Source organism: Emys orbicularis, chromosome 3 (assembly GCF_028017835.1).
Source record: "Emys orbicularis isolate rEmyOrb1 chromosome 3, rEmyOrb1.hap1, whole genome shotgun sequence".
Lineage (NCBI taxonomy): Eukaryota > Metazoa > Chordata > Testudines > Emydidae > Emys > Emys orbicularis.
This window is the reverse complement of record NC_088685.1, coordinates 137,328,410-137,354,694: the sequence shown is the minus strand read 5'-3', so window position 1 is coordinate 137,354,694 and position 26,285 is coordinate 137,328,410. Positions and strand designations below refer to the sequence as shown.

Sequence of the window (26,285 nt, the reverse complement as noted above, 5' to 3'; positions counted from 1 at the left end):
TTTCAAAGTGTTAATGTTACTATTTAAACTGTCACCTTACTGTTTGAGTTAATATACTCCATGCTGATGAACGGAAAAGTCTGTCTCTGAGTTATTGGTTTAAGCGGTCTGCTTACAAACTCGGGAAGACCACAATGTATCAGTTCACATTTGGAGGTTTTCTTAGAGCAGTGGTTCTCAAACTTTTGTATTGGTGACCCCTTTCACATAGCAAGCCTCTGAGTGCGACCCCCCCTTATAAATTAAAAACACTTTTAAATATATTTAACACTATTATAAATGCTGGAGGCGAAGCGGGGCTTGGGGTGGAGGCTGACAGCTCGCAACCCCCCATGTAATAACCTCGCGACCCCCAGAGGGGCCCTGACCCCCAGTTTGAAAACCCCAGTCTTAGAGTGTGTGTCAGGAGGTTGCCCTATTTATTCAAGACCGCCTGCCCGAAGGTGCCCTGAGCATGCCCCCCAACCCGCCTGGAGGTGCCCCAGACCAGCCATAGCTATGCCACGCCTCCTCTCCCCCCACCCCCCAAGCCACCCCAGGGAAAAGCGTCTTCCTGAAGACGCTTTTGATATATCCCCTGCAGGTTCAAGGGCTGCTGAGGAGGCGGTATTTGTTACTCAGCTTCCTGGGTTCATCGGTAAACTCGCTGGAGCCCAGATACATTACTGATGAACCCAGAAAGCTGAATAGCACATACTGCCTCTCAGCTGCCTCGGAACCTGCATGGGGAATAATAAAAGCAAAATCTTCCCCCGCCAAACCCCACAACCAGGGGTCTGGAGGCAGCAGCAGTGCCAGGAAAGGCTGAGCCTTCTCTTGCCTATTATACCTGCTGCCCATGGTGCAACTACAGTAGAACACCAGAGTTACAAACTAACTGGTCAACCGCATGCCTCATTTGGAACCAGAAGTACGCAATTAGGCAGCAGCAGAGACAAAAAAAGCAAACACAGTACTGTACTGTGTTAAACGTAAACTATTTAAAAAAGGGAAAGTTTAAAAAAGATTTGACAAGGTAAGGAAACTGTTTCTGTACTTGTTTCATTGAAATTAAGATAGTTAAAAGCAGCATTTTTCTTCTGCATAATAAAGTTTAAAAGCTGTATTAAGTCAGTGTTCAGTTGTAAACTTTTGAAAGAACAATCATAACGTTTTGTTCAGAGTTACGAACAACCTCCATATCAGAGGTTTTCATAACTCTGAGATTCTACTGTACCTAAAAAAATATTACTAGATTCATACAAAATATAAAAAGGAGCACATCTTCAAGGCTCCAGTTTCCTCTGCCAAAATTACAAATACAAAATTAGATTGCCCACAGAGCATTAAAGTCCCCTACCTTCCCATCCCCATCCATCTCATTTTTCTGAGACCTATTTCTAACAATTAGACAGGCCTAAATACACATACAAAAGTGAGATCTCAACTCCTACTTAGCTGCCTCTACTCTTCTCCCCTAAAGGGGGTTTTAGTGTGCATAGCAGGAATGTGCCAACACATCAATATTGTCACACATTTCCCTGCAGGTTTGTCACTGTGATCCACTAGCATTCATTCAGGTCAGGTGTGGACTGGGTCCCAGAGAAATCAAGGCAGTGCCCCTGAAGCATTTGGGATACTTCAGTTTGGTGAAAGATGGACATTCTGAATAAAACATGATGCTCTATATAAAAATCAGACTCTTGATCAAAAGCGTACTGGGACAACTTGAAGGGGAAAAAAAAAAAAAAGTGGGACCAGGAGATAGCGTCCCAAGACAGCTAAAAACAATTCAACAAAAGGAAAACAAGTCTGTTTTAAAGCCTTCCTACATTAAAAGAGAAAACTAAGTTATCAACTTTACAATACAAAGAAAAATAGGTCTGAAAAACAATGAAAATAGATAATTAATAAAATTAGCTAATCTTAGTAGCTGCCAAATGAGGTCCCTCAGTGAGGGTGAGACAGTACATTCATAAGGCTTGTAACTGTCACCTTAACTGCAGTAAGGTGGTTTAATGTTTTTCATTGTGAAATTCCATAGGGCCTCTCATACCATTCTGAGTCAAAGGGATACTATCAACTTGATTTTTTTAAGTATAGTTTCTAAGAGAGCACCCTTTAAATAGTATTTTTCTGAACATTTTAAAAATAGCTTTACTATAAACCTTTTAAAGGGTTTTTCAGCCCCCTGTTGATGTTTACAGGGAATTTATTAGTCAATTTCCCCCTAGCCAAGTATATACTAAAAAATGATTAAACTGACTATATATAAGTCACTGTCAAACACAGGAAGTAAACAACCAAAAAAAAGAGAAGCAATCACAACAGTCTTAGGAGTTTCTTTCAGCCATAGCAGTCTTAGGGGCTTTTTATTTTTAACAATAATATATACTCATTTTTGAGACAGAATATGATTTTCAAGTTTATAGTATTCCTTTAAAGCTTTGAGACACGTAGACAAGACAAAAATGTCTACCCTAAACACTTTTGGAGAATTTGGTTTCATGCAGTCAAACATCCTTGGAAATCTATTCTTTCCTTGATGTGACACGCTTTGGAAGGTATCGCACATCCAGAAAAAGACTAGATACCTAATAAAAAAATAAAAACAAAACAATCTGGAACAATTATGAAACAAAAAATATATATTCATATATATACCTGAGATCAAGACTTTCCAGATTCTGAACTTGACAAGCAATATCTGTTACTTTCTCCCAGGATGGCAACAGATTTTTTGATAGATTTATACTCCTGATATCTGAGAATTCACTTTAAGAAAAATGTATCAGAATTCGGAACTTCTTTTTTCAGAAAACGGAGGTATAACTTTACAACTATTGTGTTCTTGAACCAAAATATAGCAGAGTAAATCTGTCTGAGCTAACAGATACTACTGCTCAGTTACTCAGTTGTATCTCGGAATCTGGTACAGAAATAGTACATTAAGACTTATAAAACAACTCAGTTCTACGGGTCCAGGAGAGTGTTTATGTCTACAGTAAAGAACATACAATTCTTATTTGTTCATTTACTAATACTGTGTACAATTCTTGCTATGAATTTTGGAAACATAACCACAATATGTAAGAAATGGAATGTATTATTATTATTATTATTGACTATTCCTGGGCATCAGTGGCTGTGAATATGTAAAGTGCTTCTCTAGTAACAGCAGCAATTTTTATGGCCTTATCTACACTAAATTTTTTCTTTGCTACCACCAATGCAGCATCTGATAAAAGAAGGTAGTTAACAGGGTGGATTTGATTTAAATCATGATTTAAATAACTGGTCAGGAAGACTCGATTTAATCATGGATTTCTACATAAAAGTGCATTCTTGTTGGTTGTTATAACCTTAATACATATTCTTCACAACTCAGAGATAGATGTTATGTATTCTGGATTTTTTTCTTCAACAGCAAACATAATATTTTAACAAAACAAGCATATGCATTTTTTAATTTGATTAAACATTCAAGATTTTAAAAATCAGGTTCATTTTTGTTAAAATTGTTTTTAACTAAAATAGTTAAATGAAATTTAAAAAACAAAAAAACAACCCAAGAATTAAATTGACTATGTCAGCCAGGTCAACATGAGAAACTTAAAATATTGGCTTCTGCAGCTAACTCAGGTCGTCTTCACATTCATTTTCCTGTTTGTTCATAATCTGGAAAAGAAAAACAAGCTTTCCTGCTTTTTCAGGTCCCAAATGATTTCTCAATTTGGAATGAATTAGTCCAAAGGAAGAAAATATTCTTTCTACACCAGCAGAACAAGCTACTGCTGTTAAAAGTGAGATTATCACTTCAACAGTCTCTGAATCCAAGTGCTTAAGTGACTTCCACCAGTTCACTGGTGTGACTTTCTTTAAAACATCATCAGCAAACATATTTCTTGAATGGTTCACCCTTAGCGCTGAAGTTTATTATAGTTGGCATTATGGAGGGATGATTGCTGGTTGTCCATGTCATAGCCAACTCCTTCTCTTCAGCAGTTAAGGTTTGACCCTGGTACCGAGTATTGAGAATATTTGCAAGAAAATGAGCTGGAGATAGTGCTTGCCCCATTCGTTTTTTTAATGCTTGTAATTTAACTCTGTCATTGCATATTTCTCTTTTTAAGATCTCACTCAGTTCCTTCCAAATTTCAACAGCGTCAGCAATAGAACAGCTATTTTCCTGCATTTTTTTCAAGGCTACAGAAATAGGCTTCAGGGTACTCAGCATGTGTTCAACATTTTTCTTAAGCCCAATGTTATCTATAGTTGTTTCTGGATGATGGAGATTTTGCTACAGGTGACTATGTGACATACATACTGTGGCTATGTGACATACATGATGTGACAAATACTATCATTGGCAGATAACTCAAACTATAGAAAATGATGGTCATCTTGAAGGTAGATAGTCTTCAGAATCCTCTATTTTGAGGATGGATACTCCTAAACAAAATAAGTCAATGCAGTTATTTAATTATTATTATCATACTGCTCATTTAGTATTACTCACTGCATTCACTGATACTCAGTACTACGTTAAAGGTGAAATTGTAAAAGGAAGAAATGCCTATTTCAGCTATTTATTTTTTATTACAACTGCATCTAAAATGCTAGTACCATAGAGTAACAACTACATTTTTTGCTCAAACATGAGAATTCAAGAATAGTCCAGAACAGGGGTCGGCAACCTTTCAAAAGTGGTGTGCCAAGTCTTCATTTATTCACGCTAATTTAAGGTTTCGCGTGCCAGTCATACATTTTAACGTTTTTAGAAGGTCTCTTTCTATAAGTCTATAATATATAACTAAACTATTGTTATATGTAAAGTAAATAAGGTTTTTAAAATGTTTAAGAAGCTTCATTTAAAATTAAATTAAAATGCAGAGCCTCCTGGACTGGTGGCCAGGACCCGGGCAGTGAGAGTGCCACTGAAAGTCAGCTCGCGTGCCGCCTTCGGAACACGTGCCATAGGTTGCCTACCCCTGGTCCAGAAGGAAGACAGGCAGTCCTTAAGAAAGAAGTATGAAATAAAGTTTACCAACCTGAAGATCCTGCATGTTCAGACATGTTCCTTTCATCACCTTCAACACAGCTTCCTCCTGAGAAGGAACACTTCTCATGATGTTGTTTCATTCGGGCAACCAGGCCTTGTATTTCTTTGTTGCACTCTTTGCATTTTGCACGTATTCCTGTCTTACCCACAGGTAGAGGAACTTCATTAAAATATTCCCAAACTGGGTCTCTTTTACAGCTTTCTGCCATTATAGGTTTTCCCATCCGAAGAAGTGGGTTGCAGCCCACGAAAGCTTATGCTCTAATAAATTTGTTAGTCTCTAAGGTGCCACAAGTACTCCTGTTATTCTTCTAATGAGAGAATGGTATGGTAGATCTCAAATCAATGAAGGCTACACTCAGTAAGACCTCCAGACTTCTGGAATGTGCTGCTCAAACAGTTTCACTTTTGTTTCTACTGCCTGTCCCTCCCTTCTCACATTTATCTCCAGACTTTTTCCCCTTGTCCAGATCTATTCCACCCCCAACAATCTTTTATTCATTGAACTTTTTGAAACTTTGCACTTTTAGAGAGAGGTAAGGGATTGATTCTGTGTACACAAACTTGCAGAGGGACAATATGGTTGAGGTCTGTTATTTCTCACCTCTATATATTATTTATTTTAAAACATTTTTGCTGTTAACAAGCATGTTATCTCTGGAGACACAAATCCACAGTTTGAGAACTGAAAAACTAAGCCCCCTCTGATGGTATCTTCTAGACTGAGCACTGAGTCCCATTGGCTAGATAGAAAGATTAACCTAAATAATCTATACAGAAGCCCCTGGAACCCCATAAGATTGGATCCCTAATCCATGAACAATTGGAACTCATTTACAAAATTTTTCTTTAACATTACATGAATATATTGGCTCATACTATAGAATTAGAATTTATAATCCTATTCCATGATGAGATATCTTTGAGCTATAATGTATCAATTAAAACGATCTTTAGATGGGTTTTTCCTCAAACAAATCCGATTTAAATAAAAAAATCGGATTTTAATGATTTTTTTTTTAAAAATCATTGATTTTTATCCACCCCGTAGTTAACTGAACTGGTATTTAAAAAAAACCCTACTTGTGCCCATTATAATGGAATTTCTACCATTCAAAAGCAGGTATAGTTAGAGGACAGACTTAATTAAGCTCCTAAATTTAATAAAAATGAACTAAACTGATTTGAAAATATGTAAGTTTAATTCCTTAATGTCTGCAGAGTACACCTGAAATGCTTAAAGCGTGTGTTTGATTTATGTAAATAGTAGCACATAATAAAACGCTTTTAGAAAAGGATACTAGGACACGTTCTGCTGATTTCCTCTTTCTGACCAGCATGGCTCACTGCACATTCTCTCACTGAGATGTCTACCAATTTGTTCAGTTGACTACATGAAAAAATACTGAACGTTAATTTATATACCAAACAAAGAAAAACAGCACAGATTATATATTGAATAAAAGCACCCAGATATTAAATCTAAACACTATGCATTTCACATCCTTTTTACAATTACTACTATACAAACACTATATTACTAGATAGTGGTATCATCTTCATCTAAATCATAGAAATGCTCTCATGAAATACCCTTCAGCAACATTACAAAACAGTTTGTAAAAGCAGCAAAGAAAATGACCCTATCAGATTTAAACCACACAGAGTAATTCAAGCAGGCAAAATTTAGTAATCTAATGTGGAATTTGGGACATCCAGGCTCTTACAAAAAGTGGTACAGGAATTTTAATAATTATAAATGATTATACCTTTGGTTTTAAGTCTCTTCTGAAAAAAAAAAAGGTATTTTCAACTGTTCAGTAGCCTCTAATGACATTTGTTGGCGGGGGGGGCGTTGGAGGGGGGGGGGGGTGGAGAATTGATTCAGAATCAGCTTACAGGAGAAGAGTGCCATCTACAGAATCAAGACCACCCAACTGCTGCAGGAGCTCCATGGAGACACCAGCATACGTGCAGCCTGTTCCATACACCACCCCGATTATCAACAAATAACTAATTTCCTCCTCCTCTTTCCCAGATAGAAGAATGAGAGCCACTTAGAATAGGTGAAGACAATTCCTCATTACTGGTACTGTGGGCTTTCGACCCTTGATTTTTTTATTCACAGAATATAGTCACCACCGAGCTGAGCTGATACCGACATTAAAACACTAACAAATCATAAACCATACAACAATCATAAAACATTAAATTTATTTTAAAAGGAACCATTATGTTAATGTGTATGACAAATGCTAATCTCATGCTAAACTACATTCCCTTATTTTAGCCCCCGAAATTGCTGTCATTACCTCTTGTTGTGTGAAGTCGGACTGAGCACCTAGGAACTGGGATCATGTCTGATTAGTCTATAAAATGTAATGCAAATTGTGGTGCTATATTAATAAGTTTCTTGGATATCTCCCAACCAAGTACAATCCTGCTTAGTTTTTGAAATCTGACAAGATCACAGCTTGAGGCGGTATACTAATATGAACTAGAAACCTCACCAATTAAGGTACATATTCTCCATCTGATGCAAAATATAACTCATTACACCTGAGAGGAGCACTAAAAATTGAAAGCGTCACACCTTTATGTATCAAAAAGCTTTTAGAGTAATTATGGCCCAATTTATGTAAAAATAAACTGCAATTTTAAATATAATGTTCTTTACTTTTGTCAGCCTGCATAAGGCTACTGGCAAGAGATGCACAATACATGCATATAGTAAAGATGTTAGGGTGAAAGATGTTTTGGATGCATAATTTTAAAAAGTAACATTGTCAAGATAGACCAGGAATTTCTTTTAATGGCTGTGTTACTACATCTTGTATTAACTAAACATGAAGAGCTTTACAAATCTGATTTACTGTTCATCATGGGGGTTTTGGGCATTTAATTCAACTGGAACAGCGAAACTAACGAGTTTCAGCTTCTGTCTCCAGATCATTTCACTTTCTGGTTTTTATACTCCCTAGCACAGGGGCGGGCAAACTTTTTGGCCTGAGGGCCGCATCAGGTTTCATAAATTGTATGGAGGGCCGGTTAGGGGAGGGGGTCATCGCCTGGCTCCCACCTCCTATCTGCCCCCGCCCCGGGACTCCTACCCCATCCAACCCTCCTTGTTCCCTGACAGCCCCTCTGGGACCCCTGACCCATCCACATACCCCCACTCCCTATCCCCTGACTGCCCCCAGACCCTGCCGCCCATCCAACCCCTCCCTCATTCCTGACGGCCCCACCGGGACCCCTGCCGCCCCATCCAACCCCTCCCTCATTCCTGACGGCCCCCCCGGGACCCCTGCCCCATCCAACCACCCCTTCTCCCTGTCCCCTGACTGACCCCGGAACTCCTGCCCCGACTGCCCCATGCCGCCCCATCCAACCCCCCCTCCTTCCTGACTGCCCCCCCCCCCAGGACTCCTGCCCCCATTCAACCCCCCGTTTCCGCCCCGACCATCATCCACACCCCCGCCCCCTGACCACCACCCCAAACTCCCCTGCCCTCTATCCAACCCCCCCCTGCTCCCTGCCCCTTACCATGCTGCCTGGAGCACTGGTGGCTGGCGGCACTACAGCCGCGCCGCCCGGCTGGAGATGGGCCATGCTACCGCCGCTGCCACCACCACGCAGCATAGAGCATTGGGTGAGGCCGGGCGCTGCAGCTGCGCTGCCCCAGGAGCTCACAGCCCCGCCGCCCAGAGCATTGCGCCGGCAGCGAAGCAAGTGAGCTGAGGCTGTGGGGCAGGGGGAACAGCAGGGGAGGGGCTGGGGGCTAGCCTCCTGGGCCAGGAGCTCGAGAGCCAGGCAGGATGGTCCCGCGGGCCGGATGTGGCCTGCGGGCCGTAGTTTGCCCACCCCTGCCCTAGCACAATGTTGTTGAGTTTGAGTTCACAATGCTAGACAAAATGTTTAAATCCCCCCCGCCAAAGAAAAAGTTCCAGCAGAAAAACAAGAGATATAAATGTTTATTGAAAAGATTGCTCTCATAAATTTTTTAAAAAATATATGCCCAAAAGCTATGCTATATGCTCCAGTCTTCCAATCCCCGGAGTCTGTGAATATCTAATACAGAATCATGGTTATAATTCCCAGACAAAAACCTCTGTTAAAATACAGTTAATCCTGAGAAGGCATATCAGTAATTCAGCATAAAATATGTTACAGGCATGCTGCAATTATCCCAAACCAAGTGTTATCAACCCAGAAAATTCACAGTTAAGGTTAAACTTAATCCCCTATCCCCAAACATGTTAAAACCATGGAAATACACAATTAGGGCACCCAATCCAATTTTAACTGTTTGCACGGTCACAGACCTTTCAACTTCCCAAATAGTAAAAACTCCCTAACATTTTGTGCACAAGCTACATGTGGATTATTATTTCTAGGTTTAACGATCAATTCCCCCCCATTTTTCTCCATAATGGAAAGTTTCTCCTTTGGCAGAAACCTCAACACAATAGTGTTTGTTGACCCAGACTGGATAAAATTTTCAGTTATGAAAAATTACAGGAGGAAAATATTAATCCTACAAATTATTCAAATGCTGCCTATGCACAAGACTTCAGTGAGTTTTAACTTTTTGAAAAGTTTGATGAGTCTGTGTTATATTGTTACTGAGACTTTTAAAAGGTCAAAAATGTCTGACACTAGGTGCTATATATCTTTAAAGGACTCATTTTTAATTAATTTTAATTCCTAAACTAATTAACAGATTCATTTGTAAATTCTCAGGAAAAAAATCTGTACTCAAAGTGTAAGTGTTTTATTTTTGAGGAGGCTACACAAGTTTTCATATATAACAAAGAAGCTGAATTCCTGATTTAAAGGACAAAACTCCACTCAGCCTTAACTATGGAGTCAATATCAATACCTCTATAATATAACTCAGATTTACATATATAAATTACACTTGCCTTTGTTGTTCTATAATAGAATCAAAACCAACAAGTTCCACAGTCTTCTTTCCAATGACTAATGCATTCTCTTTCTCACATTCAACATCTTGCTCATCATTCAATACATAGCGGTTCTTTACTGCAGTAAGAAAATCCACACCAAAATTTGCCTTGTTTGGGCGGATAAAGGATCCTCCTGTAGGGTGACTGGAAGGGTGGGAAGAGAGAGGATGTGTACCAAAACAGGAAATACAAAACAGCAGTCAGACTTCTGGTAATAATTTCCTGTTCTCAGGGTACTTTTTAAATTATTTGTACTTTGAGTAATATTAGAAAAAATATGGAATTCTCATTCTACTACTGGTGTGGAATTATGCAGTTGTGAAGTATTAGGCAGCACATGCACCCCTTACTGCAATCAACAGAAGTCAGTATAATCTCCAACTCCCCCCAGTAGATGTTATTAGCAGCACTTGTACCAATGTAATGAGATTATAACACATGAGAACTAAATTCTTCGTAACTCCACTCCTTAAAAAAATCTGAATTTCTAGAAAAGCAGAAAAGAACTGTATCCACAGCAATGGGTTATTTCTGGGTATTGTTAAAATTAAAGTACCTGTTTTAAAAGAATCATAACTAAAAATATCATCCATCTCAGGTAAGTGTAAAATGATCATATTAACAATTGTCAGGGCTTTGTGTATTCCACAGATAGCTGTAATATTCCTTGCTATAATATCGTGCCCCAGAACCAAAGACAACAGTCATCTACCTGTACAGTAGCTGCTGTTCTTTGAGATGTGGGTGCAGATGTATACTCCACTCAGGTGTGCTTGCACCCAGTGCACCAAAGCCAGAGAACTTTGCTTATCAGTACCCGTAGGAGCACCATTTGCACCCTCTGGCCCTGTAGCCCCTCCCCTGGCTATTAAAGGACAATGCCACCCCAATCCCCCTGAGTTCCTTCATACTGAACATCAAGAATTGAGACTCCAATGCAGAGAGGAGAGAAGGTGGGTCATGGAATACACATCTGCTTCCACATCTCAAAGAACAACAGTTACTGTACAGGTAGGTAACCATCTTTTCTTCAAGTGGTTGCAGATATGTATTCCACTCAGGTGACTCATAAGCAGTATCACAGTAGGAAGGGGTCGGAGACTACTTGAAGAACGACCACAGAACTGCCTTTCCAAAATTTGCACCTGATCTAAATGCAGTCATAATAGCATAATGCTTGGTAGAAGTATGTATACAAGACCATGTAGCAGCTCTGCAAAATGTCCAATATTGAAACGTCACTGAGAAATGCAACTGAGATGCTTGGGACCCTGTTGAATGAACTCAAACTTTGTGAGGTGGTGGCAAAGCTATCCCATACACTGTTATAACAGGAGGTTATCCACCTGGAAATCATTTGTACAGAGAATACTTGACCCTTCAGCGGATCTGCAAAGGAAACAAAAAAGGCTCAGTTCTTTCAAAATAAAACACCGAACATAGTCTCATACCCAAGGAATGAAGACGCTGTTCGTCTGCATTTGAATGAGGCTTGGGAAAAAATACATTTAAATATATATTATCTGGTTAAGATGAAACTGACACCATTTTAGAGAAAAACTTGGAATGAGCCCTCAAGGCCACCCTTTCTTTGAAAAACGTGGCATACAGAGGGTCTGCCATTAGGGCTCACAGCTCACTAACTCTTCTTGTGGAAGTTATGTCCACAAGAAACACTGTTTTGGTGGAGGAGTTGCTAAGGGCTCAAGTGGAGGACTGCTGAGGACAGCCAACACAGAATTATGGCGCCACTGAGGAATCACTTTCTTCACCAGTGGAAAGAGACTAATGATCCTTCTCAGAAATCTGACTACCATGCATTTCAAGAATACTGAATTCCCTTGGACTGGAAGCGAAACACCAAAATCATCAACAAGTGGGCTCTCAATGACCTGAAAGACCAGAAGACTGACTGTGTAACTGGTATTCAAAAATGTCCTGAATTCGGGCATGTATTGATTGAATTCCTCAGGCTAGGAATAAAATTGAAAAACTTTTGCACTTAGCTGAATAGGAAGCCCTAGTAGAGGACTTCCTACTATTAAGGAAAACCTGTCAAACAGCTTTGAAACAGTGTTCCTCCTTTCTTACCTAATCAAGCAGCATCCATGCTGTGGGGTGCAGACTGTTCAGTACTGGATGCAAAATCTGACTGTGGTACTGAATCAGTAAATCAGGACAGCAAGGAAGAGGAATGGTCAGATGAACAGAAAGACTGAGGAGGTCTGAAAACAAGTACTGTCTTGGACAAGCTGTTGCAATGACAATCAGTCTGACATGATACATCCCCAGTTTGAGCATCACCTGAGGAACAACTGGGATATGGGGAAGGGAGGACATGCATCAGCACCCATCTCCAGTTCAAATGAAACGCATCAGTTAAGGAACGGCGACTGAGACGCCCTCCATAGCAAAACTTACGTCACTTCTAGTTGTCCTTCATTGCAAACATGTCAATGGACCTCAGCACATTGCTCTTCAGAGACCACTCAAAATTCTGGAAGAAATTCCTGCCAAGATAATCAGCTAAGTAATTCTGGGACCCTGGTAAATGAGCTGCTGTGGGAATGATATTCTCTTCAATGCAAAACCGCCAAAACTTTTATCACCTCCTGACAAAACCAGATGGAGCAGGGTACCTCCCTGCTTGTTCACACAATACACTGTGGTGGTGGTGGTGTCTGAGAGTACATGAATCACTGTGACCTTGATATCTGCTCAAAATGCCCTGCATGTATTGTAAACAGCTCAAAGGTCCAGGATATTGATATGAAGCAATACTCCCTGCTCGCTCCACAAACCTTGAACATTTAATCCCCCTAGATGAGCTCCCCAACATATTGTGTAAGCATCAGCAACTATGGTCCCAGATTAATGATGACGAAGCAAAGGGGACCCCTTTGGAAACACTGACCTGATCTGTCCGCCACTCTAGGAAGCCCAGGATGGGCAATGGTATCTGCACCAAACTGTCCAGCAACTAACAACTTGGGAGATATATCAGTTTCAACCAATCATGAAAAGGACAAACACAATCTTGGATAAGTGCATGCAGCCATATGACCTAACTTCTGGCCCATCTGGATCATAGTTGAAGGGTGAGAGCAGACACATACACAGGTAACAAAATTATCCATTTGGTAGAAATGCCCTCAACTCAGAGTCTAGTAGGGCCCTAATGAATTCAGGGTTGGGTTTTGGTACAGCCACCCCACACAACAGGCTGTGTTTAAAACCTGGTGAGGGCATACCACCAGTCTAAAAGCTGCTGCTGACTACTACTTATTAGCAAAAACTTAAAGGTACTATTAAACTAACTATATACAACTCCTCCAGAAACAAGCATGATGTAAACACCACACAGAACACTCCGACTCAAGCCGTGGGTGGTGAGAATGAACTGAGGGGGGTTGGTATGGTGCTGTCCTTAAATAGTCTGGAGAGGGGCAATGGGGCCAGAGACTCGAGTGCTGTCCCTATAGTTATTGCTAAGTAAAGTTCTCTGGCTTTGGTGCACTGGGCACACGTGCACCTGAGTGGAATACACATCTGCAACCACTCCAAGAACTTTCTTTATAAAGAAAAACTATCGTTTCTGGCCCTCAGGGATATGAAGTTAAAAATATTAACTGACATTATAACAATGCAGTGTTGTCTGCCTGTCTCTACAAATAGCCTGAATGAGCAGTATGAATTGCCTTCATTGTATTGGTATGCTAACTTTGAAACCTAATTATAATTAAATGTTAACATTAAATGCTGATAATTTTAGCAAAAACATCCAACTCATAGATTTTAAGGTCAGAAGGGACCATTATGATCTTCTAGTCTGACCTCCTGCACAACGCAGGCCACAGAATCTCACCCACCCACTCCTGTAACAAACCCCTCCCCCTGATCTATGTCTGAGCTACTGAAGTCCTCAACTTATAGTTTAAAGACTTCAAGGTGCAGAGAATCCTCCAGCAAGTGATCCGTGCCTCATGCTGCAGAGGAAGGCAAAACCCCCCCAGGGCCTCTCCCAATCTACCCTGGAGGAAAATTCCTTCCCGATCCCAAATATAGCGATCAGCTAAACCCTGAGCATGTGGGCAAGCCAGACATCCAGGAAAGAATTCTCTGTAGTAACTCAGATCCCACCAGCTAGTGTCCCATCACAGACCATTGGGCATTTTTACTGCTAATAGTCAAAGACCAATTAATTGCCAAAATTAGGCTATCCCATCATACCATCCCTTCCATAAATTTATCAAGCTATAGTCTTGAAGCCAGATATGTCTTTTGACCACACTGCTCCCCTTGGAAAGCTATTCCAAAACGTCATTCCTCTGATGGTTAGAAACCTTCGTCTAATTTCAAGTCTAAACTTCCTGATGGTCAGTTTATATCCATTTGTTCTTGTGTCCATATTGGTACTGAGCTTAAATAATTCCTCTCCCTCCCTGGTATTTATTCCTCTAATATATTTATAGAGGGCAATCGTATCTCCCCTCAGCCTTCTTTTGGTTAGGCTAAACAAGCCAAGCTCTTTGAGTGTCCTTTCATAAGACAGGTTTTCCATTCCTCGGATCATCCTAGTAGCCCTTCTCTGTACCTGTTCCAGTTTGAATTCATCCTTCTTAAACATGGGAGACCAGAACTGCACACACTATTCCAGATGAGGTCTCACTAGTGCCTTGTATAACGGTACTAACACCTCCTTATCTCTACTGGAAATACCTCGCCTGATGCATCCCAAGACCATTAGCTTTTTTCACAGCCATAACACATTGGCGGCTCATAGTCATCCTGTGATCAACCAATACTCCAAGGTCCTTCTTCTCCTCTGTTACTTCCAAGTGATGCGTCCCAGGTTTATAACAAAAATTCTTGTTATTAATCCCTAAATGCATTACCTTGCACTTTTCACTGTTAAATTTCATCCTATTACTATTACTCCAGTTTACAAGGTCATCCAGATCTTCCTGTAGGATATCCCGGTCCCTCTCTGTATTGGCAATACCTCCCAGCTTCGTGTCATCCACAAACTTCAGTAGCACACTCCCACTTTTTGTGCCAAGGTCAGTAATAAAAAGATTAAATAAGATTGGTCCCAAAACCGATCCCCGAGGAACTCCACTAGTAACCTCCTTCCAATCTGACAGGTCACCTTTCAGTATGACCTGTTGTAGCCTCCCCCTTAACCAGTTCCTTATTCACCTTTCAATTTTCATATTGATCCCCATCTTTTCCAATTTAGCTAATAATTCCCCATGTGGAACCGTATGAAATGCCTTATTGAAATCGAGGTAAATTCCTTTGTCTAAAAAATCTGTTACCTTCTCAAAGAAGGAGGTCAGGTTGGTTTGGCACGATCTACCTTTTGTAAAACCATGTTGTATTTTGTCCCAATTACCGTTGACCTCAATGTCCTTAACTACTTTTTCCTTCAAAATTTTTTCCAAGACCTTGCATACTACAGATGTCAAACTAACAGGCCTGTAGTTACCCGGATCACTTTTTTTTCCTTTCTTAAAAATAGGAACTATGTTAGCAATTCTCCAGTCTCATAGACTCATAGACTTTAAGGTCAGAAGGGACCATTGTGGTCATCTAGTCTGACCTCCCGCATGATGCAGGCCACAAAAGCTGACCCACCCACTTTCCCTTAACTCAGCTGTTGAAGTCTCCAGATCGTGATTTAAAGACTTCAAGTCGCAGAGAATCCTCCAGCTTGCGACCCCTGCCCTATGCTGCGGAGGAAGGCGAAAAACCTCCAGGGCCTCTGCCAATCTACCCTGGAGGAAAATTCCTTCCCGACCCCAAATATGGCGATCAGTAGAACCCTGAGCATACAGGCAAGAATCTCCAGCCGGACCCTCATTTTACCAGCGATGGCACGTTATTGCCTAATTGACTAAAATCACGTTATCCCATCAAACCATTCCCTCCATGAACTTATCTAGCCTAATCTTGAAGCCAGGGAGGTCTTTCGCCCCCACCGTTTCCCTCGGAAGGCTGTTCCAAAATTTCACCCCTCTGACGGTTAGAAACCTTCGTCTAATTTCAAGCCTAAACTTCCCCACGGCCAGTTTATATCCATTTGTTCTCATGTCCACATTAGTACTGAGCTGAAATAATTCCTCTCCCTCCCTGGTATTTATCCCTCTGATATATTTACAGAGAGCAATCATATCCCCCCTCAGCCTTCTTTTGGTTAGGCTAAACAAACCGAGCTCCTCGAGTCTCCTTTCATAGGAAAGGTTTTCCATTCCTCGGATCATCCTAGTGGCCCAGTCATACGGTACAACCCCCGAGTTTACAGATTCATTAAAAATTCTTGCTAATGGGCTTGCAATTTCATGTGCCAGTTCCTTTAATATTCTTGGATGAAGATTATCTGGCCCCCCGATTTAGTCCCATTAAGCTGTTCGAGTTTGGCTTCGACCTCGGATGTGGTAATATCTACCTCCATATCCTCATTCCCATTTGTCATCCTACCATTATCCCTAAGCTCCTTGTGACGATGTATCCCATAATGCTTTATGGGAATATGACATAACTGGAGTATGTTTTATGCTACAAGTGCCATGTAATTTATCTCTGTAAAGGTTATGGTCTACTGAAGCTATTCATCCTATTTGTACACCTATGTCATTTTTGTACTTGAAGTTATGAATATTGGCTGTATACTTGCTCGATTTCTAAGTAAGCTTTGTAAGGCATTTGGTCAGCTTCTTTAGAAAGGAATTTGCAAAGTTAAGTGCCCAATCAAGAAGCACTTAAGGAACAATGGATCTTGGAATGCTCCAATCCACATAAGAAGTCTACTTGAGGACATTCAAGGTAGCATGTGAACCATGGCTGCTACCTGTAGTTCTGAGACATGGACATGTGACTTGCCCATGTGACTCCAAAACTTCATCTTGGAGCTAGACTTTGTATAGGAGTGAGGAGGAGGTCTCCACCCACAAGAGAAAGTCTATTTAAACCCCCAGGAGACCCCTCCATTTTGTCTTCAGCTGGCTAAAGAGAGAGCCTCTCCACCCCCAAGGATACCTGAAAGGAACTGGAACAAAGGATAGTAACTACAGGGGGTGTGAGTGATTGCTGGACCAGACTAGAAGGAGACTAGTCTGTAAAAGGAAGCTTACTGGGTGAGATTTTATTTGTATTCAGTTTCTTAGACAAACTTGCGTGTTCTATTTTATTTTACTTGGTAATTCACTTTGTTCTGTCTGTTACTACTTGGAACCACTTAAATCCTACTTTCTGTATTTAATAAAATCACTCTTTACTTATTAATTAACCCAGAGTATTTATTAATACCTGGGGGGGGGGGGGGCAAACAGCTGTGCATCTCTCTATCAGGGTTATAGAAGGTGAACAATTCATGAGTTTACCCTGTGTAAGCTTTATACAGAGTAAAATGGATTTATTTGGGTTTAGACCTCATTGGAAGTTGGGCATCTGAGTGTTAGAGACAAGAACACTTCTGTAAGCTGCTTTCAGTTAAGTCTGCAGTTTTGGGGCAAGTAATTCAGACCCTGGGTCTTTGTTGGAGCAGGCGGGCGTGTCTGGCTCAGCAAGACAAGGTGCTGGGGTCCCGAGCTGGCAGGGAAAATAGGGGTAAAAGTGGTCTTGGCACATCAGTTGGCGGTTCCCAAGGGGGTTTCTGTGATCCAACCCGTCACACTCCTCGTTAGCCTCATTAAAGACTGAGGCAAAGTATTTGTTTAGATATTGGGCCATGCCTAAATTATCCTTAACCTCCACTCCATCCTCCGTGTTTAGCAGTCCCACTTCTTTCTTTGTTTTCTTATTATATAAATACTAATGTATTTATCCCACAATCCTACATCACCTTCCAGTCTTCCTTGGATGCCAAAAAGCCCTAACCAACTGCGCTCTATCAGTTGACAAAACCTCCAGCTTCCCTCTGACAACTTCTATGTTACAGTTATGTTTTCAGAACAAAAACTGCAGTAAACTGAAATCTGAAAGAGTGGGGACAGTGGGAAATTAAATAGACTATCAAAACAGACACAGACTACTGCACTGACTAGGTTATTCATTTTCCTATTTAATTAAATAGAACCTCAATTTTCAATTTATCTGAAATAGCTGCAGAATTTCTAGTCTGCTGCACCAGAATGCCAGCGAAATTAAAGGATCTTGTCACACGTTAGATCCACCTTGTCACTGAGTACACAGGACTTTGACTATTAAGTTAGAGAATATTTGTACTAACACCAAAGACAAAAATCTCTCATTTAACAGTATTCCATGAGATAGCACAAATAAAAGACAAGTCACATTTGAAACGAATGAATCAATGTTCAAACTGCTTTACAATTTAAAACTGTATATAGTGACTAACAAATGTGTACATTTACATCTGGTTTATCTGTACATAGCATTGTAACCTAGCCAGTTCAAACCATTGCAACCCTGATTCATTCGATGACATCAAAGTCTGAATATGAATTAATTTTATGCTTTCAAAAAAGTAATGTTCATGTAGAACCATTATATATAAAGAAAGATTTGAAGGATTATATTTACCAAGGGAGAACTCCTTTTTTGAAAGAAATAAATGCCCACAACAAAAGAGCACCTAGATTCCTTTGTCACATTTTCTGCTACATTTTAAGTACAAATTTGATTCTCTGAACCCTGGTGCTAGGAAAACCTGGAGACTCTGATAAGGTTGGATGGATGCAACTGGCTGACGGGTGGTATATTGTGCTGTATACCATTTCCAGAGGTAGCTCAAGTTTAGTATTCTGAGAGAAGAGTTAGTGCAATGCAGGACAAGAAGAAAAGTGAGCTGCACAAACATTATAATGAATGAGAGGTGTAAACAGCTAGACTCTAGAGGAAATTTAAGAAACATATCCATGGGATAAGGAATGTTTCTTCAGAAATAAAACTGTCTGCCCAATATCACAAACAATAGATTTTTTCTGATTTGTTAGCCATTAATCATCTCCCTGGAAAAAAATGAGTATCACTAATTTTGCAGATCTATTTAGCAAGAATTGTCTAATATACCAATCCTTGATAAGCATTTTCTGTGTTCTAGATATAGACAAATTCTGCTGCTCCATTACCCTGTTCTAGAATTTAGGTATGGAGCCATTTGGTTACTTTATGTAACCAAGTCTATAGTAAGTCTGTGTTATATACTTTTGCTAATTTTGATAGCTGTGTACTGTTCAACAAAAACAATAAAATCTTTACTGAAATTTATGAAAATAAAATGTAAGGGACTTGCTATAGTTAAATATGCCTTTGTTACTGAGAGATTTCATTGCTGTGATGTGCTCTGTAAGAGGCTATGACCTGGAACCATACAGAAGCTCAAGCTAATGCAAAATGCTATGAAGCACTTATTAAAGCAGAGTTGCATTTTGAGAGCATATGAGGCCAGTGCTTTGAGATCTGCATTAACTCCCAATAAGCTTCTAGATGGAATTCAATGTGTGGGTTTTAATCTATGAAGTCTTAAATGGTTTGGGACCTGGTTACCCTCTCCCTGAGCCATACTATTATGCTTGAGATCAGCAGAGACATTTGAGCTGAAGTCCTCTCAATATAAATGAGAAGGACTGTGGGCAGGGTGTTCTCTGTGAGGGGCCCACAGTTTTGAAACTTGCACCCCTTCCTCACTCTGTCCATCAGAAGCCAGATGTGTTAACCTTCTAGGCATGCTGCAAAACCCATTTCCCCCCCCTCAGGCTATATTAAGGGGCCTGATATTAAATCATCATTAGTAGACAAACAGACCACCTCTAAAATCAAACTAAAAATGACCACAGCAGCCTAGTATGAGATCAACTCACCCCTTCATCCCTGTATTTTCTAAAATACTTAGGGGTGAAGGGAAAAAATCAGACGGCGAGTAGCAAGGGAGCTGGGTAGTGAAAGTTCACAGACAGAAGAAGGAAGAATTAACAGAGAGCAACTGGGAAAAATGCTGTGGGAAGCAGAATCATGTGGAGAGGGCTAGAAAGACACACCTTTTGGGGGGAATGGGAAAAAAAACATAGCAGAAAGGTAGGAGAGGAGGAAAATACTGGAGGAGCAGGGAAGACAGCAGGTGTGTGCAAGCCAGAGGTATATCCAGGGAACAGAAGGTGGCAATGGGTATAGCAAAGATCCCCAAATTGTGAGGTGTGCCCCCCCAAAATTGAGGGGCATGGAGAAACATTGGGGGGGGGGCACAGCTGGGGCCTGGGCAAGCCCTCCCAGGGGGGCAGGGAGGGAGCATCCCCCAGCTCCCCTCCTGGCCCCAGCCACCAGCCCCCTTACCCCTGTCCATGTCCCCTGCTCCCGGCATGGACAGGGGTAAGCGGGGATGCAAGGTAAAACGTTTGGGGACCACTGGGATGTAGGGATAGGTAGTAATGGGTGTCACGCAGCCTAGTATGGGACACAGCTAAGACAGCCAGTCTCACATCAGACTGGCAGGAAACAGGGCTCGTACCCCAAACTGTTGGTATATTCTCATAAGATTCCACCAAGCCAGTAATAAATGTGTGCTTCCAAAATACTATACTAGTATTATGAAGCTACAGACAGTCCCTTTCAGGCCCTCTAGCTCCTTATGCACCATCCAGACAAACCAGACTTCTGTGATAAAAGATTATTAAAACCAAAAATCAATTTAGGTTTTTTCAGTTCCAAAGAACCAGGCACACATCACTGGTGAAAATATACTTCAGATCTTGGCCACAAACCACGCTGGTAGCCAGTCCTTTGGAAACTAAAAAAACTAAAGGTTTATTTATAAAAAAAGGAAGAGTGTTATTAAGAGGTTAAAATAAATCATATACATTACAGTTGATTTCAGAGTTTGCAGATCCGCGTGATAGCAGTGATGTTAAATCTGCCAGTTTATAATAAGTCTCTGGTTCATCCAAAAGATTGGAGTCCAAGTGACAACTTAAATGTAGAGTCTTTCCATGAATCTTTTGGGGCATCCCAAGTAATTACTTGGGGATCTCCATCAACTTTCCCTGTTAAAGTTAAGCAGACTAGAAATGACAGGATAGTACCGGAGGTTTTTCTTTCATAGCTGAAACATGCTGCCAAGTGTCTTGAGCACAGCATGCCTCTGAAGATTCCTCTTTGCTGAGCCCAAGACCCACCCTTTGAAATTACCATTCTATTTCCTAGGCATACACAGGTAATCCAGCTACACTGATTTACATAAGGCAATTGATGGTTATTCATTATAGCAGGGATAGATAAGCTAAAGACAATATAGGTAATATTCATTAGATTCATGCAGTATATACTATTCTCCTGAGGGAATTCTGCACCAAAAAAAAAAAAAAAATTCTGCATATTTTTATTTGTCAATAAATAAATGCTGAGGCTCCAGCACGGCGGCAGGGAGCACAGGCCACCAGCTGAACGGAGGTGGGAGATCACCCTGCAAGCGCCCCTCCCCCACCCACAACGGGACACAGACTTGGCAGTGAGGTTGCAACAGTGCAAGGGCTGGGCCTGCCCCAGAAACACCTGCCCCCTGTGCCAGGCGCACCAAGATAGCAAGCGAGGAGGGCAGAGTCTCGCACGTACGCCCAGCTCTGGCCCCTGATACAGGTGTGAGGCAGGCAGGCTAAGGCCACCAGGGTCCAAGTGTGGAGGGGCTTAGTGTGGGGGGATCCAGGTGTGGGGTGAGAAGGTTCTGTATGGGGAAATCTGGGTGCGAGCAGCTCAGTAGTGGGTCTGGGTGCAGAGGGGATCTGGATGCACAGGGACTCGTTGGGGGGTTCCGGGTGCAGGGGGAATGGGACTCTGCAGGGGGGTCCAGATAAAGGTGGTTGGAACTCAGCAGGGGGGGTCCAGGTGCTGGTTGGGTGTGGGGGGGCTCAGCAGGGGATGGTCTGGGTGCAGGGGTGGGGGTCCAGATGCAGACGGAGGGACTCAGCTGGTGTCCGGATTCAGGGAGAGTGAGGGGTTGGGGACTTGGTGGGGGGTTCTGGGTATAGGGGGTCCGGATGCACAGGGGTTGGGCAGACAGTGGAGCCACTCCCCACCCAGTGACCCCGCCTCCATGGCTGAGGCGCAATGGAGGCAGGAAGTGGTGGGGGAGGGGTGCAGACATTCCTGCAGCTGGGAGAGGTTTCTGGGGGGCAGGTCTGATCTGGCCCCAACCACTCCTTGCAGGGGAAGAGGAAGTCCTGTCCTCCCCCTCCCCCAGCCCAGCCAGAACTAGCAGCTGAGCCCAGCACAGGATAGGAGCCACTGGGGCTTCCCCAGCCCCTCGGTGATTTAAATCTCCACCAGCTGCTCCAAACGTCATGTCCATGCTGCTGGGGAGAGGTGTGACACCACTCTTGTGGCGTCCCTTTGCTTCCCTGTCCTTTTTCTGTGGGGAAGCAAAGAAATCTGCAAGGGACAAGAATTCTGCCTGCGCGGATTGGCACAGAATTCCTCCAGGAGTACTATATACATCTTTGATCTTAAGGTTATTTAGAATTACAGGATATAGACAAACAAGCATACACACAGCATCTTCCTTGATTCCTTATCAACACAAATGAATGGGCCTAGCATATTATCCCCTTTAAGCATTTTTTGATGCCCATGCAAAAGTGAATTGTCCTGATTACAATTACAATGCCTCTCAATTTGCCTTTAAGGGTCACACATGGGTTACTTGGCTGCCAATTTTAACCTGCGCTGGTTTGCTAACGTCACAGTGTGTAAATATGGAGGTAGACAGGACACACAGCAAAAGTAAGCAGCAGCAGCTGGCAGAGGAATAGAGCAGCAGGTCAGCTAGGAGGAAGCAGCAGAGGGCAAGCTGTGGAAGAAGTATCACAGGGCAGATGGGAAGGAAGGAAGATCTGCTGGCAGACAGGTGGAGAACACAGCAGGAAGTAAATGAGCAGTTAGGATGTCAGCTGGGAGGCAGTCTGGAAACTTGCATTTGTTAGTGGGGAGGTAACTGGGAGGGAGTAACCAGCTCTGTAAACAAAGACTGTCATCAACGTAATAGCATGTCAAGGTGAAAGGATTAATCAGCCAATCAGAACATAGCAAAAAAACCTCTACAAAATTCAAGACACACTGTTTCTCAATGTAACTACACCAGGTGCTTTAGCAATCATGTTGTGCGTACTGACATGATGATCATGAGAAATTATGGGGCTACCAAGAGCAGGGGAAATCGTTTGGGCATCATGCATCCAATTTTTCAGTTGGAAATTACAAACCTGTCCTAATGATAAATTTAGTACTGGCAGCAGGTTTCCCCCCAATTTATTCACAAATGTTCCAAATACCTCCACAGGATAAGACAGTACTTGGAAAAGTATCTGTATAACAGTGTCTCTTATTTATTTAAAAACTACTTCTAAACTGGTTTTGTAAAACGTACAATAGTGAATTGAAGATTATGGTAGTTACAAAAGATGCATCGAAAATACTTTCACATAATATACATAATCTCCTACTTAACTAGCTAACTTCACTGTTCTTTTATAAATAAAAATATAAAAGCCTAATAATAATTCTAACCTCATCACTACCTACAATTGTTTTTCACATCATATTAAGCTCTCTCACTCAAAACCCGATAGTTTGAAAACATATGATCAATTTAAATGCTCAGCTTCTCCACTCATCCCCCCCCCCAAAAAAATCACTATTATGTATCACATAATTCAAAACAGTTTCTTCAAGCAATAAATCACAGCACTTTTGCATTCACTGTCTTAATCACCACATCTCTCACATGCAAACCACAACACAAATTACAAATGGCTTTGGGACCAGCATGGGACCCTGCCTAGAGCTCCGAGACTGGTGTGTAGCACAATTTTTTTTTATTCTGTCCATCTACCACACCCCTTTTCTGTATCAGAGCATCTGTCATCCTCCTCCTTTCACCCTTCCTTCCTCCTTACTGGCTCCAATTCCCCTTGCTCACTACCCTCATGACTCTACAGTTCCCATTAGCTCCACCTGCACCTCTTCCCCTCTCCGCCGGTGTGACATTATTGACATAACCTGCAACCACTGTTGTACAATATTTGCTGCAAATATAGTACATCGGTTGTCGTGTAAGGCAGTGCTTCTCAAAGTCGGGGCGCCGCTTGTTCAGGGAAAGCCCCTGGCGGTCCGGGCCGGTTTGTTTACCTGCCGCGTCCGCAGGTTCGGCCAATCATGGCTCCCACTGGCCGCGGTTCGCCGCTCCAGGCCAATGGGGGCTGCGGGAAGGGCGGCCAGCACATCCCTGTCTCTTGACTGCCCCCTCCAGAACCTCCCTGCCCCTTCTCCAACCCCCTAGCCCCCTTACCCTGCCGCTCAGACCAGCGTGCCGGGGAGGAGGAGCAGGGGGAGGAGCTCCAGACTGCCGGTGCGAACGGCCGGCTGGTGATCTGCGAATGCAGGGAGGTAGGGAGTGCTCTCAGCTGCAGGGGAGAGGAGGGGGAAGCGGAGGAGGGGCTCTCTCTGGCTGTCGGAGCCCCATGTAAGTGGCACCATCCGGCCGGCTGCCCTGTCAGCCGCACGCGCTCTGCATTGGGGGGGGGGGGGGGGGGAGGATAGTCCGGACATTTACAAATTCCCCCCGGACGCTATTTTTAACTCTAAAAGCCGGACATGTCTGGGGGAATCCAGACGAATGGTAATCCTAACAAACTGAAGCTTTAAACAGAGTACTGAATGTCCCATCCCAGCTGTGGATGTACTCCAGAGACTTTATTTGAACCTGCAGTTTATTCTATCCCTGCTACAAGCCTGAACCAAAGACTTTGCCATTACTGTATGTAATTGATTCCATTTAACCAGTTCTAGCTCTCATCTATATCTTTTTCCTTTTATGAATAAACCTTTAGATTCTAAAGGATTGGCGACAGCGTGATTTGTGGGTAAGATCTGATTTGTATATTGACCTGGGTCTGGGGCTCGGTCCTTTGGGATCGAGAGAACCTTTTTTCTTTTACTAGGGTATTGGTTTTCATAACCATCTGTCACCATAACGAGTGGCACTGGTGGTGATACTGGGAAACTGGAGTGTGTAAGGCAATTGCTTGTGTGACTTATGGTTAGCCAGTGGGGTAAAACCAAAGTCCTCTCTGTCTGGCTGGTTTTGTTTGCCTTACTAGTACAGGAACCCCAGCCTTAGGCTGTAACTGCCCTGCTTTGAGCAATTGTCCTGAATTGGCACTCTCAGTTGGGGCCCACCAGAACCAGCATCGTTACAGCCAGTCAGCACAAATCTAGGTCCCACATGCACATCCTCCTCATCACCCGACATTTGCGCCACTCCTACCCCCCGCTTCATCCTAACTCTCTCCACATCCACACCCACCCCACCACAGCCTCCCTGGTGCCACCATTCCTATCGTCCCCCGCATTACCCTCCTTCCCCACTACCTCCTCAATCCTTTCTCTTGTTGTGTCTGGAACTCCTACCCCACTTCTAAAGAGCACAGTCATCCACAATCTTTCATAGCTCATTCTCCCTGGCTTTCATGGACACCTGGATTCCTTCATCTCACACTGCCTCTGCAGCTACCCTCTCTTATGGAGGTGTCTTCTCTTATACTCCCGACCCTGGATCAACTTGTCAATCAGGCTGATTACCAGGCTCAATCATCCACTCTAGTATTCTCCAGAAAGATCTTCCCAAAGTTACAGAAACAATGGTTCTGAGGAAGCCAAGTGAATGCCTCATCTCCAATTTAAATACTCTGCATTGATGAGTGGAGAATATGGACCAATTGTTACCAGAGAAACACTAATTAAAGCACAGTTCTGAAAAGAGGTATTAAACAGATTTAAATAATGCACAAAATTATTTTCAATTTGATAGGAGAATTTGCACAGTTTTGGCCTTCTATCATATTCTCTCAAAGATTTCCTTTCCATCGAATCACAATATCTGGTATTAGAGAAATTACAGCTGCATCATCTTTGGGTATTTTTACATAATCATTTGAGACTTTTTGGAGTATGTACTGCTTTGTCAGTTGCCTGTTCAGGCTGGACACCTTACACAGACACATACACTGCACATACTTGTATTATGTCTCCCAAGGCAGAGTGTAGCTAATTATGCCTTGGAAACAGAGGATCTCGTACTTTTTTCTTCAACTGAATACAAAGCATTTGGGCCACTTCCATTACTAATTACATTATTTAAGAAGTATGGCAGTCCTGGGACTCTCAACTGGAATTCTTCTGCTAACAGGAGTTCAGTAATATGTAGTTCTTTTTCTTCCATTAAGAATGGCCTTATCTTCATTAAGCCTAATTTTATTAGTTACTATTAT

The 26,285-nt window shown here is 42.1% G+C and overlaps 1 protein-coding gene across 1 annotated transcript in view; it reads right to left on the bottom strand.

The window, feature by feature from the left end:
- The window catches only part of TBCE (tubulin folding cofactor E), a 64,891-nt gene that overhangs the window by 32,134 nt on the left and 6,472 nt on the right, over nucleotides 1-26,285 (bottom strand). The window contains exons 3-5 of the mRNA XM_065401914.1: nucleotides 9,964-10,152; nucleotides 6,343-6,431; nucleotides 2,644-2,743 (exon numbers count right to left, since the gene is read on the bottom strand). Of these exons, the coding sequence (XP_065257986.1) occupies nucleotides 2,644-2,743; nucleotides 6,343-6,431; nucleotides 9,964-10,152 (378 nt within the window). The remainder of the gene's footprint in view (nucleotides 1-2,643; nucleotides 2,744-6,342; nucleotides 6,432-9,963; nucleotides 10,153-26,285) is intronic.